An 18,129-nucleotide genomic window follows, 5' to 3' on the forward strand; every position below is an offset into this window, starting at 1 on the left:
ACTCCCCTGTATTTCTGTAATTAATGGCTGGATTAGATAGAAAAATATGGGTGATATTTTATGGAATATGTCTCATTCTGCAGTAAAAGCATGCCCACAGTCAGCTGTGGAGATCTCAGGTGGGTGCTACCTGCTTGCTAGCTGCGTGTGTCAGGCCCTGGCTGGAAGCTGTTCAACCATTTTAATTTGGGACCGTCTCTTGTCTCTGACGGGTTTTTTTTTGGGGCAGTGCCCAGGAGCCTTCTCCACACTGAGCTGTGCTTGAGAAAAAGGCAGCTATCCACCAAGATTTATGGCAAAACCTCTTGAAAAGGTGACCAGTCTGCCAGGGGAGAGGTTTGTGCAAGCAGTCCTTTGTTTAGGCAGGATTTTGAGGTAACTCACAGTCAGGGCATGAAGATAATTTCACCATCTGACTCATTCCGCATGAGTTTTGTATTTACTTTGGATGCCAAAGGGTCTCACCTGCTGTAAATAATCATTTAGTCTATACTCATGGACACGGAGTTATGGCTCCTTACAGCAGCTTGCAGCTGACCTCCAAACTGAACTCCTCACTCCTTTTGTCAGATCTTTGATCCTCCTGACAAAGGTAAAAAAGTATTTTGTAAGGACTTGTGTATGTCTGGGTTTTTATGTCAGTTAACCGGTTTCAGAAAAAGGCATGGGTTCATTGCACATTATAGCAATACCATTTACTATTTTTCTCTTACCCTAGGGTGAGTTATTTTTGATTACTCTGCTCTTATCACTAGAAGGGGCATTTGACTTTAACTCTGCACTCTACTTAATACTGCAATTTCTGAAGGTTTAAGAGGGCTTCTTTTCCTCAGTGAGAATATCTTTCCCCAACTGAGTTCACAAATGTGGTGCTCAGTGGAAAGACTTGAATGCCTAGATGCAGGTAGATCAGCCTTAACAGACCCTTAACAGTGTTCTCATCATCATCCCACCAACTGCTCCAGTAAGATTACAGAGGTCTTAGATTGATAACAGAGGTTTAAAAGCCAGAATTGCATTGAGAGATGAGGTACATTTGTTCAAAGGTGCACCTCTTGATGCATAATAATGTTGCTTCCTCAGAACAACGAAAGAAAAAATGATGCAGGAATAATAGACATAGAAAACCCACCTATAACAATATTAAAAGCTTTAAAAATTGTAATTACACTAATTCTTATTTTTCAATAATATCATAGACATAAAAGAAGAATCTGATCAATACTACCATCAGCCTGGAGATATGTGGCCAGATTTGGAGACATTTAAGAAGATGCCTTTTGACTACACTATCCATGACCCAAAATACGAAGATGCAAGTCTGATTTGTTCAAAACTTCAGACTATAAACAGTGAAGGTTAGAATCTGAAAAATCTAGATTGGTACACGTATATAACATTTATTTTTAATGTAAGAATCCTGTTAAACTTTTAAACAGAGTGAAATTATCAGAATTGCATTTGAGGAATTTTAAAAAAAAATTGAAATTTGCCAGATGGAGTATGAGCCTTATAAATATTTTATGGAATATTATATAAGTAGCCTTTCATTAAAAAATCTGGTTCCCCAGTAAGTTTGTGTATTTGATTGGTTTTATATAGTAGCATTTTCCTGCTCTGTAGCAATGGAGTGACTTATGTGGGTAAAGTAATTTATGTACTTAAAAGTGCTTATAGGTTGAATTTTTAGGTTTGGTTTGGAACGCATGAGATGCATATGGCCAGATCTAGATTCCTGGAGTATTGAGGTGTGAATTAGTCCTCTGAATTAGCCAGCTGGACATGCCAAAGCATATGGGACCGGGTAGGATGTATCCAAACATGCTGAGGGAGGTGGCCAACACCATTGTGAGGCTACTGTCTATCGCTTTTAAAAGGTAGCGACAATTGGTGGAGGTTCCTGATGGCCGGAAAAAGGAAAATGCCATGCCCTTGCTCTACAGGACAGAAGGAGGATCAAAGCAACTACAGCCTAGTCAGCCTACTCTCAATCCTCAAAACAATTATGGAACAAACTCTCCTGTAAGCCATGTCCAGACCCGTGAAGACAGGAAAGTGGTTGGGATCAGCTAGAATGGATCTATCACAGGCAAATCATGATCAGTAAACATGATTGCATTTTATGATGACGTGACTGGCGCTATGGACAAAGGAAGAGCAGTGGTTTTATCTTGACTTCAGCAAGGCTTTTGTCACTGTCTCTTATGACATCCATATAGCCAAAACTGGAGAGAGATGGTTTGGATAGGTGGATTGTAAAGTGGCTGGGAATTTGGCTGGACCACTGGACTCAGAATGTATTGAGTGGCCCAAATATGACTGACAGCTGGGTATGCATAGCAATACCCAGAGACTGATAGTGGGGCAAATGCTGTTTAAGATTGCCATTAATACTGGTCAGAGGGACAGAATGCAATGTCATCAAGTTCAGGGATGATACCAAATTGGAGTGGCCGTCAATATGCAGGAAGGTAGCACTGCCATTCAGAAAGACCTTGCCAGGCTGGGGAGGTGGAACCTACAGGAAGGAACTTTAGGGAAAGGAACCTCATACAGTCCAGTGAAGGTAAATGCAAGATCTTGCACTTGGGGTGGAATAATTTTTTGCAGCTGTACAGGCTTGGGGCCAGCTGTATAGACAGCAACTTTGAAGAGGGTGACCTGATGATCCTGGCAGACAACAATTTGAACATAAGTCACCAGTTCTCCATTGGGTTAATGGCTTACTAAAAATCTAGCAAGCAGCTTAAAGGAACTGATTATTCTTCTATGCATGGCATCTGTAAGACTGCATCTGGTGTATTCTGTCAAGTTTTTGGCTTCTCAGTACAAGAAAGACATTGATATGCAGAAGTGAGTCTAGTGGGCAGCCACCAAGATGGATAGAGGCCTGAAGCACATTGAAAACTGAAGAAAATTGGGTTTGTTTGGTCTGAAGAAGCCTAGCAGGAGCATCTGATTGTTGTCTTCAGCTGCCTGTTGGGAACTTATGGATTCAAAACATTATAGATACGTAGCATAAGGACAAGAGGCAACAGACACAAGTTGTATAATGGGAAATTACAATTAGATAGTATAAAAAATATTTCCAGAATAAAAGTGGTCAAACCATGGAGCAGGCTGACCATAAAGACTGTGGAAACTCCACTTTTAGAGATTTTTCAGAACGTGACAGCACAAGGAACAACCTTGAACAACCTGATCTGATGCTGAAAATCTAAGTGAAAGGTTTGGCCAGATGACATAACAGTCCTTTTCAGCAGAAATTACATCTCATCTTCCTTCAGTTTCCAAAAAAGTAGGCCCTCTTAAAATGTGGATATTCGCTAAAGGGCAACATCACTAAATTTGCCAAGTTCATTTCACATAATCTCCTGTGATGTCCATCCCAGGATAACAAATGTCTATCATAATACTTTTTTACTATTTATTACTTTTGCAAACATTCAACCAATAATAACATCAGCAACAATTATTTTAATAATCTGGCTTTGCTTACACCTCAGCCTTATGTGAAATCTATACAAAAGTATCATAATAATGAATTTGCAGGTACTTCTTTATAGTCCTCTTTGCTGCACATAACAATACTATGCACAGAATGAACTCATAGTTTGTTTTGCGTGTGTTTAATCCTGCCATTGTTCCTAGATGCTAATTACAGTGACAGAAACAATTTGTCACAAGGGAATACATTCTGTCCTTGAATATATGTTACATTTAAGTTGTTTCTTTTTTTAATAGACAGATCAATGAGCAGGAGGCAGGAGGATATGTATGCGCGTCGTCAAACAACTAGGATGAGATTGTCCAAGTATGCAGCATATAATACCTACCATCACTGTGAACAGTGTCATCAGTATATGGGTTTCAATCCCAGGTACCAGGTAAAGATTTGCAAATATTTTTACTCAGCAGATCATAAACTGAAGCAGACACAACCCAAACACAGTTCTGTGTACATTCACTGTATTTGAATTGGCTTAGAAGTTATACGTATGTGTTAAAAACACCTCATTTACAGATTTTGTTATTTCTTGAGGTTTGTCTACTTTGACAAGACTGCAGGTTTGGGGATGTCAGAGGACCGATCCTTGCCTCATTTACACTAGCATATTCAATGCTGTAATCTGCATTCCGTGTGTATACTACCAGTTAAAACTGGTAAACTTTTCCTACTGGGTCTTATTTTTTTTTACCTGACTAACAGCAAAAGATGCTACTTCTGATACAGTAGTCGTTCAGCATGAGAAGTCTATGTGTGGTGTACAGACTGTTATTGCTCAGAGTAACCCTCCAATTGTTGCCTATTGGAATGTGAGGAATGCAAATACTGGTTTTTATGTGTCAATATTTCTGAAAGCTGAAAGTGGCCTTCAAGTATTGGTACCATCTGCAAGACAAAGCAGAAACAATGGTTTCAAAAGACGGAACAGTTTAATTTATATTTTTTTAGTGTATGCTCTACCCTAGGGGGCATTGCTTAACATCTAGTGAATTGTGAGGTAAAATCTAATGCAATACAGTAAGTGATTGTAGTCTGTTTGGTAATGTTATAAATGTGTACTAAATACAACGAGACTTTGTAGTTTGACTCTAACCACTGGAATTATCATTTTTTTCCCCCATCCTCAGCTTTATGAATCCACTCTGCATGCATTTGCGTTTTCCTATTCTATGCTGGGAGAAGAGATCCAGCTGCATTTTATCATTCCAAAGTCAAAGGAGCATCATTTTGTCTTTAGCCAACCAGGAAGACAATTGGAAAGCATGAGGCTACCACTAGTCACAGATAAGGTAGATGGATAATTATGTTTATGGGCATATATGGGAAAGAGACACCACCAATTTCAAAATCTGTTGAATTAGGATTCTTTACACTTCTGATCCTGCTGTCAAGAGATAACGAAGATGTCCTGATACTAAGCTTGAATTTTCTCCCAGAAAGGAAGACATGAAACAAAACTGTTAAGCCACCTGTCAAAACTGTTTCTTTTGCCCATTATCCAGGTTGATCCTTTGGTATGAACACTCTTATCTGGGGCAAAAAGTCTTTGGTTATGAGTTTAAGATGTTAAAGTGGGAATAGTTTCAGCAATGAGCTTCAGAGACATGGTTTTGTTTATCATAGAGCTACTAAGAGGAAGCAATCTTTTTACTGTAGAGGAAGGCAGTGGATTATTCTTCTTACTCTGCATAACTGCTCAGTTGCTTTCATAAAAAAATAAGGCTTTCAAAGAATCTTTGTTACATTATTCAAGACTGTCCAAAGGATCACATTACACTTGTTAAAAAAACACTTTGTAAGGTCATCCATCTGACAGGCTACGCAAATTCTGATGTTGGCTAGTGACTGCTAATATCTGTGTCTAAGATGAAGCCGTGCCTTGCTCAGGCCACACTGCTTGGACTGTTGAAGCGATTTGCGGCACAGTAGTAAGCAGTAGCACTTCTATCTTGGAGAAAATAAGCTGCTTCCAATAAATAATAACCAATCAATACCACCCTCCAGTTCAGGCTTTTATGTCCAGTTCAAGTTTGAAATGGGAGAGCTCGGTCAGCAACACAGCAGCAACTCTGGATGAAACCTCCTGCTCTCCCTCACCCAGTAAACTTGTGCTTGGCTATGCAGAATGTGCACTGGGTCCTTGTGAAGTCTCTTTCTGCTTCTGCCACCGACCTGCTCTGAGGCTTTGTCAAAAATTCTTCCTTTGCTTCTTTTCCTGTTCACTTGCTCCAAAATGGTGTCTGCAAGCTTGCTGCAAGCTTGAAAAGTGCTGTGGGATAAACCTACATTATTAAACCATTATAAAATATTTTTCTTGATCCACTTTAAATTCCCTTCTGTGAATTCCACTGACATCATATCCAACATTTTGTGCTTTGGCATTTTTAATCTGGAGTGCTTATCTGTGAGGGCTTTGGAGAGGCTCTGTAAAGAGGCACACTTTCATTCTGGGTCCTTAATGACCTTAGTAGGAACTAGGCTAAAATTAGTTGCCCAGACTGGAACAGTCCTGGATGCCTGTAGAAACACAGCTTTCCGAAGCTGTGCTAGCAGACTTGGAAGCACCTAGTGAGTTTCAATGCATTCAAGACTGAGTGATAGCCAGTCAGAAGGGTTGTACTGCGGTTTTGGAGTAAGGTGTTTCTTACCATCTTATGCCATATGGACCTAAATCCTTTTGGAGATCTAGCCTCGAGGTCCTGTGCGCTTGGCAGGTCAGGGTTAGCAATCCTACCCAGTCCATCACACTCTCAGCAGCTGAATAAACTACGTCATAGAGTTTTCTTTTCCCCAACTTTTACAAAAGTTGCTTATTTTCCTATTACGCTGATTTAAAATGTAGCAGATTGTCCAGTGTCAGTGAATCTGATTTATTCTCTTAAAGGATCCGGTTCTCTTTGTTTAAACATCACCCAGCTTAATACAGAAACGCACGCTTCTTTTTGTTTACAGAGTGAAGATTACATAAAAAGCCCCACTTTTACTCCCACCACTGGTCGTCATGAACATGGACTTTTCAACTTATATCATGCAATGGATGGAGCCAGTCATTTGCATGTTTTAGTTGTCAAGGAATATGAAATGGCCATATATAAGAAGTATTGGCCCAACCACATCATGCTTGTTCTTCCAAGCATTTTCAACAGTGCAGGAGTAGGTAAGTATAACAAAAACTTCTAACAAATGCAGGCACGCAACTTGGGCCCTTGAAGTGTTGTTGCTCAACAGTGAAATGTAGGCATACACCTTCTAGCTAGTATATCTGATCTGGTGATCTGGATTCTCTCTGAAGAGAATGTGTCACAGCTGAAGATGCAATTCACTTAATTGAGGTCACCTAAAACAAACTAGATTAATTTTACCCTAGAAATACTTACTCTCCTCTATTGATTTTAAAGGGAGCCGAGGGTGTTAACTCAGATGGAGTTACCTACTCTGTTTCCTTGTGGAAATAATTTATGTGCTGTGGTGCACTGATTAGGTACATCTGTTAGGTAGGTTCTGCTAATATAATACCTGTGAAATGTTCAGCACCTTGCTTTTACTACTGGAACAACTTACAGACAGCAGTAGTGACAAAAGTTCAAAGTAGGTTGTCATTGTTCCCATGTTATTCAGTTGGTCAATCAACATCTCTAGACATTTGCACTAGGAGATGCTAGTGGAGCCAAATATCTGTCAGGGTAAAATAATCAGTTGCTAAACACTTAAGACACCAGCAAATCTTTACCACAGAAGTCAGGCTTCATTTTTTGTGCTTCCCAGTGGGGATCCTATAAGTCGTTTCCTTGGCAAGTGACAAAGTAAGTTGGCTCTGGGGAGTGTCAGGGCATTAAAAATCTTCAGAATGGTTCATACTCAAGTCTGCAGAAATATTAAGTTAAAAAGGATTTCAAGTTAAAAGCAAACAATTTCTGCCCCTACTTTTAATCAGATGGTTTATGTCCTTGGTTTCAGGTGCTGCACACTTCCTGATAAAAGAGTTGTCTTATCATAACTTGGAGCTTGAACGAAATCGGCAGGAGGAGCTGGGGATAAAACCCCAGGATATTTGGCCTTTCATTGTCATTTCAGATGACTCCTGCGTTATGTGGAATGCAGTAGAAGTTGATTGTTCAGGGGACAGGAAAAGGTAAATAGAGTAATATACACTTTTTCAGCTGATATCTTTTAACCTTGCCTAATGAGAGAAGTATTTTCCCTAGATATCTGCCTTTGCATAGCACAGTTTAGTGCTTGTTTTTCATTGCTGTCCCCTGAGGTTTCAGTGCCCTGCAGCCTTTGCTGTATAGCTTGACTCCGGTTCAAACCAGAGTTACTGACACTGCAGATTTCAGACGCTAAACAATCCCTGATTCACTGGGCAAGCATGGGTATTCAAATGTACATTTTAAACAGGATTTTTCTAAGGAAGCTAAAAGACATTTCTGTGCAAATTGTGTAACTAGTTTCCTCTGGCTTTTTTGTCAGTCCCAGGCTGTATGGCTCCTTTATTAGCTCCCCAAATCCCCAAACAAATATTTTTGTTTTCATTACTTTAGAACATTGTTTGTACTAGATATTTTTATCTATTCCCAGAACGGTGCTATACAGGATTTACAGCAAAACTTCAAAGAGAACTAAACTCAGTGAAAACTGAGATTTATGGACTCTAGGGGTGGGCTAGAAGGATCTTATACTTAGCACTTAAGTTATGGCACAAAGTCAGCAACCCTCCCAGAGTCATTTGGAACATTATCCAGGTAACTTTAAATTTTTACATGTCTGAGTTAATATTTTGAAAGATCCAGACTAAATTTCAGAACTGTCATAGCAGTCACCACCACACAAGCTCTAGTTAACTTTAAGTTTTGATTAGAGTGAGAGACAAAAAGTTGCAGTCAAGTAAGATAATGCTGAAGAATCCTGATACTCATAACTACTTTTGATTGTTAAGAATTGCTCTTCAGCTCAATGAGATTCCGAGTATTATCTATATACTTTAAAATTAACACATTCTAAATTATTGTAATTATTGTAGTGATTATACGTGGACTGAAAGGAATGTTTCCTTGAAGCAAATTCTGCAACATATTGAAGCAACTCCCAATGTCACTCACTACGCCTTAATTGGGATGAGGAAATGGTCCAGTAAAACAAACAGTGCTGAGATCAAGGAACCGCTCTCCTGCTGCCACGTGCACGATTTCATTATGCTGAACGTTGACCTGACACAGAATGTCCAGTACAATCAGAACAGGTAAGTGAAACAGCAGCATCTTTCAACAGATATAATCAACCAAATAAAGGATTTCTTACAAAAGCTCTTGTGTTTTTAGGGGATGTTGCTAATGGGATGCAGACAGATTTCATTTTCTTACTGATGGTTCAAATCCTTCCCAAATTGCCAGCAGTTGGAAAAAAGACATTAATTTCCATAGTTTCAAATAAAACAGTCATATTTTAATTATAGAGCAGACACACTTAGCAGCGTGCCCTGCAGTATTGGTCCCTCAGTTGTCTAGTCTAAGTGGCCCTTTGGGAAACACAGTACTTCTGAAGGAAAGAGGGAAGTATGGGTGAACGGTGCATAATCAAATCTTGTTCTGACATGGAACTGAGATACAGCCGGGCTTTTTACCCTCAGTAGCACAACATGGAACATACTGCATGTGTGCTCATCAGGACAATCAGAAGAAAGGAATAAATAAGCTTTGTTAACATTGGTGGTTGTTTCTCACATTCAGCTGTCTCAGAAATTGGGCTTTTTCATTTATTGTTCCACATGGGATGTATCAGATTATAATATTGCCGTACGCATGTCACCAGTTATCAACTGTATTCACTAGATACGTCATCTCACAGAATTTCACAGATCTATGTGAAATAAGCTGTGGGTTTGGCCCCATTTCTGAGGGACAAGCATTTATTAAAACAGAATGAAGTAGGTATCACTAGAGGTGGGGATTCACTTCTCTGAAACTGGACTTTATGCACCTCAGAACCTGCAAGATGTCCATATCGGCTGACAGGTATGACGTGAAATCTACATGTGTTTTTCTGTAAGCTACATGGGATACCCCAGATAATCTAAAATGGCTCTACACATCTAGACTTAGGTAACTGAACATCAGTCTCTGTACTTCTCAGAAGAACTCTCCTATGCCAGGAAGATGCCTTTTGAAGTCCAAGTTTACTTATAATTGCAGGAAAGCACTTCTGCTTTCGTTATTCTGTGGATAAACAGAAGACCTAAATTTCTATTGTCACCAGCCCGACACCTTAAGAAAGAGCATTTTAAAGTTGCTTCCATGCATCTCCTAGTGCAGAACTGTGCTCCCAAGCTGTCCAACTGTATTACCTTATGAAGCATTATGAAGGGCTAATGAAGAGAATGAAAATAAAGTATAATGATAGGAGTACAGGCAGCAATGTTAAAATGTCAGGAATGCCGGATCACACCCCCCATTTCCTGCCTGTATCTTTAAACCATTATCTTCCGTGTGGGTGCTGTTGAGCCTGAAGTATTGTATGACATTCCGCGCCTGGGCTGGAAAGGAAAAAAGGTACATTCTAAAACACGGAGGCACAGTCAGGAACACCAAATATCCATGTAAATATTATTAAGATGAAAGACAAGATTTTAAAAACCTGTAACAAATGCCATGTTTCCCACTGATGTCAGCTGTTGTGGTAATTGCTCAGCTGTCTTGAATCCAAGCCCTGGATGCTAACCCACCAATTCTGCACATCATCCTATTTGCTTTGTAATATATTTTCAAAATGAAGAACTGAGTCTGGATTTTCCAAAGGCCAAGTATTTGAGTTTAGTGAGCTTTAGAAGTTTACCTTTTATTACATTACATCTTATTTTTAAAATGGGACAAATTCAGCTCAGGGATGTTTGGCCTCATTCTGCTTAATTTATTCCTGTGTCTCAGCAGTTCTGTTGTATTAAGACTCCTTGTCTTTAAATAGCTTTTGTCTCTAATGTAAAATGACAATATATCTGTAGAGGAACATTTTAAAAATTACTGGATATTTGTATTCTAAGGGAAAAATGAGTACTTGGAGATGTCTGTGCATTTGACAAATCAAATGTAGGGCCTCACCCATTTCCTTGGAAGTCAAAGGAATTAATTTCCTTGACCTTATCTGGCATAGTAACATGTGTAGCTATTTTCTATAACTACGTTATTGTAGTAAAAGGCAAAGAAAATATTTTAACTCCTAGGTCTTTTCCCTGGCAATTTACTACCTTTCTTCTTCCATTTTCCTCTGTGTTTCTGGTCCTTTCCCGCCCTAAGTGGTTCCCTCCCTCATTCTGATCTTCTTGAACTCATTCTAGCCTAGTTTATTATTAGAAAGCTGAGGCCTCTTTCCCTGACTGATAGGTGCTGGTGGAGGGTCAGTACGTTTGACACCTGTCCTTTCTATACTGCTGATCAAAGACCCTGAGTGCTTGCATTTGTTAGTGTGCGATGAGAAACATTCCTCTGAACTGCTATGACTTTATCCTTTCCAGATTTACGTGTGATGATGTTGACTTCAACTTGCGTGTCCACAGTGCTGGACTTCTCATCTGTCGGTTCAATCACTTCAGTGTCATGAAAAAGCAAATTGCAGTAGGAGGACAGCGGTCCTTCCATATTAAGTCTAAGGTGGGACCTGAGACCTCGGTTTCATTGTTGTGACAATTCTGTTTTCCTTTTTTGTACCCTTGTAAGCAGGAGACCTGAGGTATTTTGGTGCCTCACCAGTTGCCGGTAATTGGGTATGTCCGCCATGTGTTTGGTTTTTTAAATTTATTAATTTATGAAATCTAAGATATTCTTGGCATAAATAGCCCTTTCCTTAATTATTTTCCTAAAAAATTTTTAAATAAAACACCTAAAACATCTCTTTATGATCCAAGTAACCATTCACTAAGTTTTTTATCTATAGCTATTGCATTACTCATCTTCATATGACTTCATATGTAGGAGTACTTTGGGTTCAAAGAAGAAACCTCAAAGACTCTATAAATACAAATATAATTCTGTGAAATGCTGAAACTTTTTTGGTAGGTGGTATTTTTGTCTGGATGATTTTGCTTCTTATATAAATCTTAGATTTTTAGGACCGAGGTATATTTTATACAAACCAACATTAAGTACAACTTGATTGATCAGGATTTATCTGTACTAGAAATATTTTTTTCTCATAGGTATCTGACACTCCAGTTTCAATCTCCCCTGCTCAGTACATTTGTGCTCCTGACAACAAGCATACCTTCTTGGCAGCACCTGCTCAGTTGCTCCTTGAAAAATACCTGCAGTATCACAGCCATCGCTTCTTCCCTCTCTCACTGAAGAATTATAGCCATCCAGTGCTATCTGTGGACTGTTACCTTAACTTAGGACCACAGGTACTGAACAAAACAATCTTCAAGCAGCTCTAGAAATGTATAGGCTATGTTTTGGATGAGTTCATTGATGCATTCCTTAATAATAGTTACACAGCCTTTGAAGAACCAGGTATTGGAACCCTATAATGTTGAAATAAAAATCTTAAACCCGTAGAGATATTATTAGAGACTTCAAATGAATTACATGGAGAACAATACCAGAGTTGTTCTAAATACTAATACAGTCTTTGAATTATATGAGATTCTGAATTAACACAGAAAACATTTTTCTTGTAAGAATTTTCCCAGTCTGCTATAACTTGGCCCATCCTACAGCAAATATCTACCACAGGAGTGTTTTACAAATCCTAGCTAGCCTTTAGAAAGCACTTCAAAATACAAATTTAGTTCACTTTTGGATGATAAGATGAGGCAGAGAAGCAAATACCAAGTGAACAGTCAGAATGGGAGAAGATGACATTACATCTCAGGAGCTGTTGGCTTTCCCTGATGAGTTTAGATCTAAAGCCAAGGTCATACTTATACTCAAATGTAGGTCAGACAGAAGTGTGATAATAAGTTGGTGTTGTTCTGGGGAGAGAAACTGTTTTTAACTTTTCACCTGACTTGAATATTAAATGAAATTCAGTCTTGCTAGACTTACTAAACTTCTTTACCAAAACAGCTGTAAAATGACCTTCCCATATGTGTTATTCCCAGAACATTTTGAACTATATATTTTAATTTTTTTTCTGGCTAAGCTCTTACAGGTCTATCTTCCCACCATGTTTGGAAAAACAAACTCTGTGGAAGAGCATTGTACTGTTACTGTCTTCATCCATTGCATTCTTTCAGCTCTAACCCATTCAGCACATGAAATGAGTTTAATTCCATTCTGGAATTGTTATCTGAGCTGGAATATGATGCAAAAGGATTACGGATAAATACAGGCATCCTGGGCCAGAGTCTCAGTTGCTGTGGGTCAGCCTTCCTCCACTGAATCATGCTGATTTATGCCAGATGAGGGTCTGCCCCAACTGAGTAGTACAATGGCACTCTGGAAACAAAGCCTTGTGTGGAAGTTTCCTTAATTTAAGTTTATAAATCCTGAAAGAGTACCATAAATATTCCTGGTTCCTAGTGGATTCGTGGAGTAGCCACAAAAACAAACTAGACAAGAGGAAAACTCACGCATTTAAGTATATGCACAACTCATCCTGACTTGAGTAATCCTATCATCATGTAAACGAATTAGGCATTACTGAAGGGCTCTTTTTTGTGTCTAACTGCACAGTTGCTATATTTTCTCATGTGTAGGCAAACTGTAAAAACCTGCTGGGCAGGTCACAGCCATTATGGTTGTGCGGAGCTATTATTACTGCAGCTTTCAAACCCTATCATATCTAAACCTCCTGATAATAATAGTAATGAATAGTAATAACTCATATATAGTTATGAATAGTGCTTTTATGTAGATTTATAATAAGTAGAGGGATGTTTAGCATGGAACTATAAAGATCACAATATTTGGAGTTGGAAAGCAAGTCTGAATTTGAAACAGCTGCAAATACTGAAAGCTTGATATCAAACCTTAGCTTTATATGGAATCTTGAAAAATGTTATTTTTTTTCCCCCTCTCCCAATCAGATTGCAGTTTGCTATGTGAGTTCTCGACCTCACTCTCTGAATATCAGTTCCTCTGGTTTGACATTCAGCGGTCTCCTGCTGTACCTCTGTGACTCCTTTGTTGTAGCTAGCTTTCTGAAGAAGTTTCATTTTCTTAAAGGTGAGCTGTAATAGTTTTATTACAGAGAATTATATGACCTGGTCTGTGGGAACCTGGGGAAAAATGTATTTTATATTTAAATATACATGCATATATACGTATATACATGCATATATATGTATATATTCATATTTGGCTTTATATGTCCCACCCATCTTGTATGCTTGGTCATGCTGGCTCTGTACTGTAGTGAACTGGTATATAACAGTGCTGTAACTTCTGCAGATTTCTAAGTGGGGAGGAATGTTTGATCTGTATCATTATGCTTAGTGTATATGCACAACTCCTTTATGTTTGAAAACTGAGTATTTAAGATTTATGTATGAAGCATTTACCTATTGTGTTCTTGCAGGTTTTCTAATTTTCAGTAAAGAATGGGTGATGGATAAGTGTCCACCAAAATCTATTGATTATCTTTGGAAATAGAAGCTGGCTCATTTAAAATGTATTCCTAGTAACCAGTTTCCCCATGTAATTCTTACGATGGTGGATAGCAATGGAGAAAATCAACTTTCATTTGTATTTCAGGCAGTCACACTGCAAAATTCTTTCAGATTGTTCTGCTGCTATCTTAGGCATTTAGTGCTCTGGGGATTGGTTTCACTCACAGCTATAACTCACTGGAGGAGGAACACCTCGGCAAACGCCCTCTTGAAACAGGCAGAGTTGTTATGAACTGCTGTGTTCTTTGTTGCAGTTAATACAGTTTCATGCAGTATTTGTAGCAAAGTGCAAATTGGGGTATACAGTGCTTTCACTTGCACACGCCACTGAAGCCATGTGAGTGCCAGTGTCTATGCTCATTCTGGAGCAGTGTCAGTGTTTGAATCAGCCTGTGGTTTCTCCAAGAAGGCTGTCAGTAGCTGCGAAAGAAAGCAGTGCTTTTGTATTGCATTTTTTGAGTGGCCAGAGGCTATCAGTTTCATTTTGCACAAAGCAGGCTGTTTTTAGAGCAGGTAGCACAAAGTGTATTTGATTCAGGATTTCTTCATCTCCCTTGGCAGTCTGTTTGATTTCCTAACCTGCTATATGAGCATTAAACACCGCATGGCTGTTTGCCTTGTTTCTTATTGTTATATTCTCAGCTGTTTTTTTGTCTTGGGCATTTCCACTTACCTCACCACCTCTCATTCAAATTACTGAATGCTGGTGAGGTAATTATTTCCTTTTAATTGAGCACTTTTCTCAGAAGCCAGGAAATCATACATGCAAGTTAAAATGGTATCAGCATGCCAGTCAAGACAGTTGATATTGTTTACTAAAATATGACATTTCTCACTTTGGCATTCTGGATTTGCCCGTGTCCATTGTCATACAGACCAGATTCTTTGCCAGAACTTTAGTTTACCAATCTGAAAAGTGGTATTTGTGATTAGTATTAAGGACATGTTTAGACCATTTCTGGTCAGCAAAGCACAAAGAGCTTAGTCAGCCCGCATGGTAATTGACTTGTGGCGTAAGTGTTTCGCTGAGTGAGGGTTTCACTCGACAAGGTAATGATCAGTGGGGCTAGAACAGCCATGGGTGTAGGGCTTTTTGTTGTTTTCTGCCAGGACCCATCACCACCTCCTTAGTCCTGTTTTACCCTTCCTTACCCTAAAGAGTACGGGAAGTATTGTTAGTCCGGTTTACTAGATGAATACTAGATGCCTCACCTTACACAAGAAGACCGTGACAAATAGGGAGCCAAACATAGCTGTCCTCAGTCCAGCATGAGTGTCTTAATTTTCTCTCGAGTCCATTTGCAACGCCTGTTGTGACAGTGGTGGATGGAGTTCTGTGTGCAAAGAGGTGGTGGGAGCTGGGTGATCTGAGAACAAAGGGGCTACTCACTTGGGTTTGTTCTTAACTCTGTGCTTAGGTGCCACCCTGTGTGTGATTTGTCAAGATCGCAATTCTCTGCGTCAGACTGTTGTCCGGCTAGAGCTGGAAGACGAATGGCAGTTTCGGCTGCGGGATGAATTCCAGACTGCCAATGCAAAAGAGGACAGACCGCTTTTCTTCCTGACTGGACGACATATTTAATTGGAAAGAGACACATTTCCTGAATGATACAAGAGACTAACAGCCACCATCTCACGAAATAACTTTTGAGAGGGTCTGCATTCTGAACAGAAACAGGACTGTTTTCCATTGTTTATGAGAATGATATCTAATCAGACAGTTTACTCTCATATTTCCAAACACTGAAGTGACTTTTCTAATTTACTTGTCTGGTGGAAGTCCTTCCCAATTCCTGGGAGAGACACAGGAAATTACTACTCCCCATGGTGGAGGTAATTTTGGATCAGAAGGGAAGTCAATGAGTGCACTTCTTCTGTGACAAAAAAAGACCACATAGAAGTTCATAAGTAATAATTTTAGAAAACTTTCTGTACATTCCAGAAATTGGAAATATAAATTCAGGATCAGATGTTGTTTTGCAAGTCTTATTTATCTAACAGCTGGCATAAGGCAACAAGAATTGTTACAGTTTTGCAGTATACTGCTACTGATTGATCTAGGTAGGCTTTTTATATGAAGATTTGTAAAGTATATTTCTTTAATAGTGGGAATGCAGTCAGAGCCTTAATTTTTGGAACAGGTGCCACACTGGATAGTTTTACCATACAGGACTCTTGGGATAGAGAAACATAATTATATGTCTGGTTTTATTAGCATAAGGAAAAGGGTCAAGAAAGTAGACTTTAAAATGAGATCTGAACTTTTAAACCTGAAACAGAAATTACCTTGAGTAACTGAAGACATCAAATGGTGAGACTGACCTGCAAGTGACTTATTACATCTGGAACAGTGGTGTATTCTGGTTTCTGGTTAAATTGCTGCACTGGCTGCAGACTTCAAGCCGGGCACAGTGCACTCAAGACAGCAGATGCGATGGTTCTGAAAAACTCTCAATATACTTTCTGGGGATATTTTCTTGCCAAGATGCATTAAGAGTGAGAGGGATTCAGGCTGAAATCTAAAACATGTTGTAGAATGCACCAGGTGTCATAGTATTTTGTATAGTCTAATTGTGAAGTCAGTGATCACAGTCTTTGTCTAGGTTTTTGGAAGTGCTCTGAGTTGCAAACTTCACGTTTGTCTTTATGGAAACAGCGTTAACTTCACTCAGTCCAGGTACAGGAAGGATGAGAATAGACATTGTCAGAAGCCATCTAATATTTGGGCAGTCCTTTCTTGCTGGATACACCAATGGGAGGATCACTGGCTGATGAAATGCCATTAGGTGCCTGAGTCCATTACAGTACTGGCCTTGAAATGCAAACATCAGTAGGACTATGCCAAAGAGCTAATTTAGGTTCATTTACAGGGAAAAGGTAAGTTCTGTAAGTTTGAGAGACTTAGATCACTATTTACAAGGTAACTGCTAGAAATCAGTGTGTTTCTATATTTCATTGTCCTTGTTTCAGAGTGAGAATTCATTTTAAGTTTTGGGAAGGAAGGCAAGCATTATCCTATGTAAATAGTATTACCTGTTCAGTTTTCACTGGTTTATTAGTCAAACTTTTCTAAAGTATGACATTCATGTCTAGTCCATCCTTCATAAATAAAAGTACTGCATGGACATCTGTCCTGGTGATGTACAGGACTGTCAAGTATGATTTTGTAGGGAGAAAAAAAAAAAAAAAGGATTGGCTGAAAGGGGTTAATATAATTAAGGAATGCCCTGAACTGATCAAGAGAAACAGTACTGCTTAATGGCCTAAAGCATAATGCAGCCTCAAAGACATAAGAGGTTTTACGAGAACTCAGAACTAAAGACAGTGGGTTGAAATCTCCTTTCCTGTTACCAAATACTTCAAAAACTTATACCAATGTCTGTTAACTTTTTCTGTGTTTTAGATCTGAGATTTGCTTTGCAAGTCTTTAGAAATCCATTTTCTTCAAGAAACTGAAAAAAATGCCTGAAGTATATAACAATAAATAAATAAAAATATATCACATCCTTTCTTAACATTCTTTTTTTGCCACAAAATCTTCAGAACTTTGCCAAAATGCAGCTGCTAGTGGACTGGAACCATCACACTCCTGTGTTTTGTTTCACTTTTAACCTTTTGCTCCATGAGTTACCTACCTACTGTGTCCTGTCTATAGCACAGAAGTCTTGGGACTGGCCTCACCAGACATATGTCTGTCATGTGACCAAGTGGAATTGTTCTCCATCATGGAGTTTGTACATAAGCAAATGTATATAGTGAAACTTGCTTGCATAGCCCATTGTCTGACAGAGCACAACCTGTTATCAGAACAGACAGGCACTTACTGTGTGACCACAGTGTAGTTCCTGGCCACCATACAACCAGCTATGTACTCAACATGGTAGAAAAATACGGCATTTTGTTCACAGGATGCCAAAAGTATAATGGTGGATGAGTCAGGAAAAGCCACTCTCCAGAGCTCCATCCAAGTTTCTTCATCCCTGACCTAGTTTACAAGGTAAGCTCTCTTATTAGAGTGTAAGCTTTC

At 39.0% G+C, this 18,129-nt stretch overlaps 1 protein-coding gene across 1 annotated transcript in view; it reads left to right on the forward strand.

The window, feature by feature from the left end:
- Positions 1–17,606, forward strand: part of GREB1 (growth regulating estrogen receptor binding 1) — a 109,177-nt gene extending 91,571 nt beyond the window's left edge. The window contains exons 24-33 of the mRNA XM_040599065.1: positions 1,200–1,358; positions 3,745–3,887; positions 4,636–4,797; positions 6,461–6,665; positions 7,466–7,640; positions 8,529–8,747; positions 11,013–11,148; positions 11,694–11,894; positions 13,521–13,659; positions 15,521–17,606. Of these exons, the coding sequence (XP_040454999.1) occupies positions 1,200–1,358; positions 3,745–3,887; positions 4,636–4,797; positions 6,461–6,665; positions 7,466–7,640; positions 8,529–8,747; positions 11,013–11,148; positions 11,694–11,894; positions 13,521–13,659; positions 15,521–15,684 (1,703 nt within the window). The 3' untranslated portion in view covers positions 15,685–17,606. The remainder of the gene's footprint in view (positions 1–1,199; positions 1,359–3,744; positions 3,888–4,635; positions 4,798–6,460; positions 6,666–7,465; positions 7,641–8,528; positions 8,748–11,012; positions 11,149–11,693; positions 11,895–13,520; positions 13,660–15,520) is intronic.
- The last annotated feature ends 523 nt before the right edge of the window (positions 17,607–18,129 follow it).

The sequence above is a fragment of the Falco naumanni genome, chromosome 6, assembly GCF_017639655.2.
Source record: "Falco naumanni isolate bFalNau1 chromosome 6, bFalNau1.pat, whole genome shotgun sequence".
Classification (NCBI taxonomy): Eukaryota; Metazoa; Chordata; class Aves; order Falconiformes; family Falconidae; genus Falco; species Falco naumanni.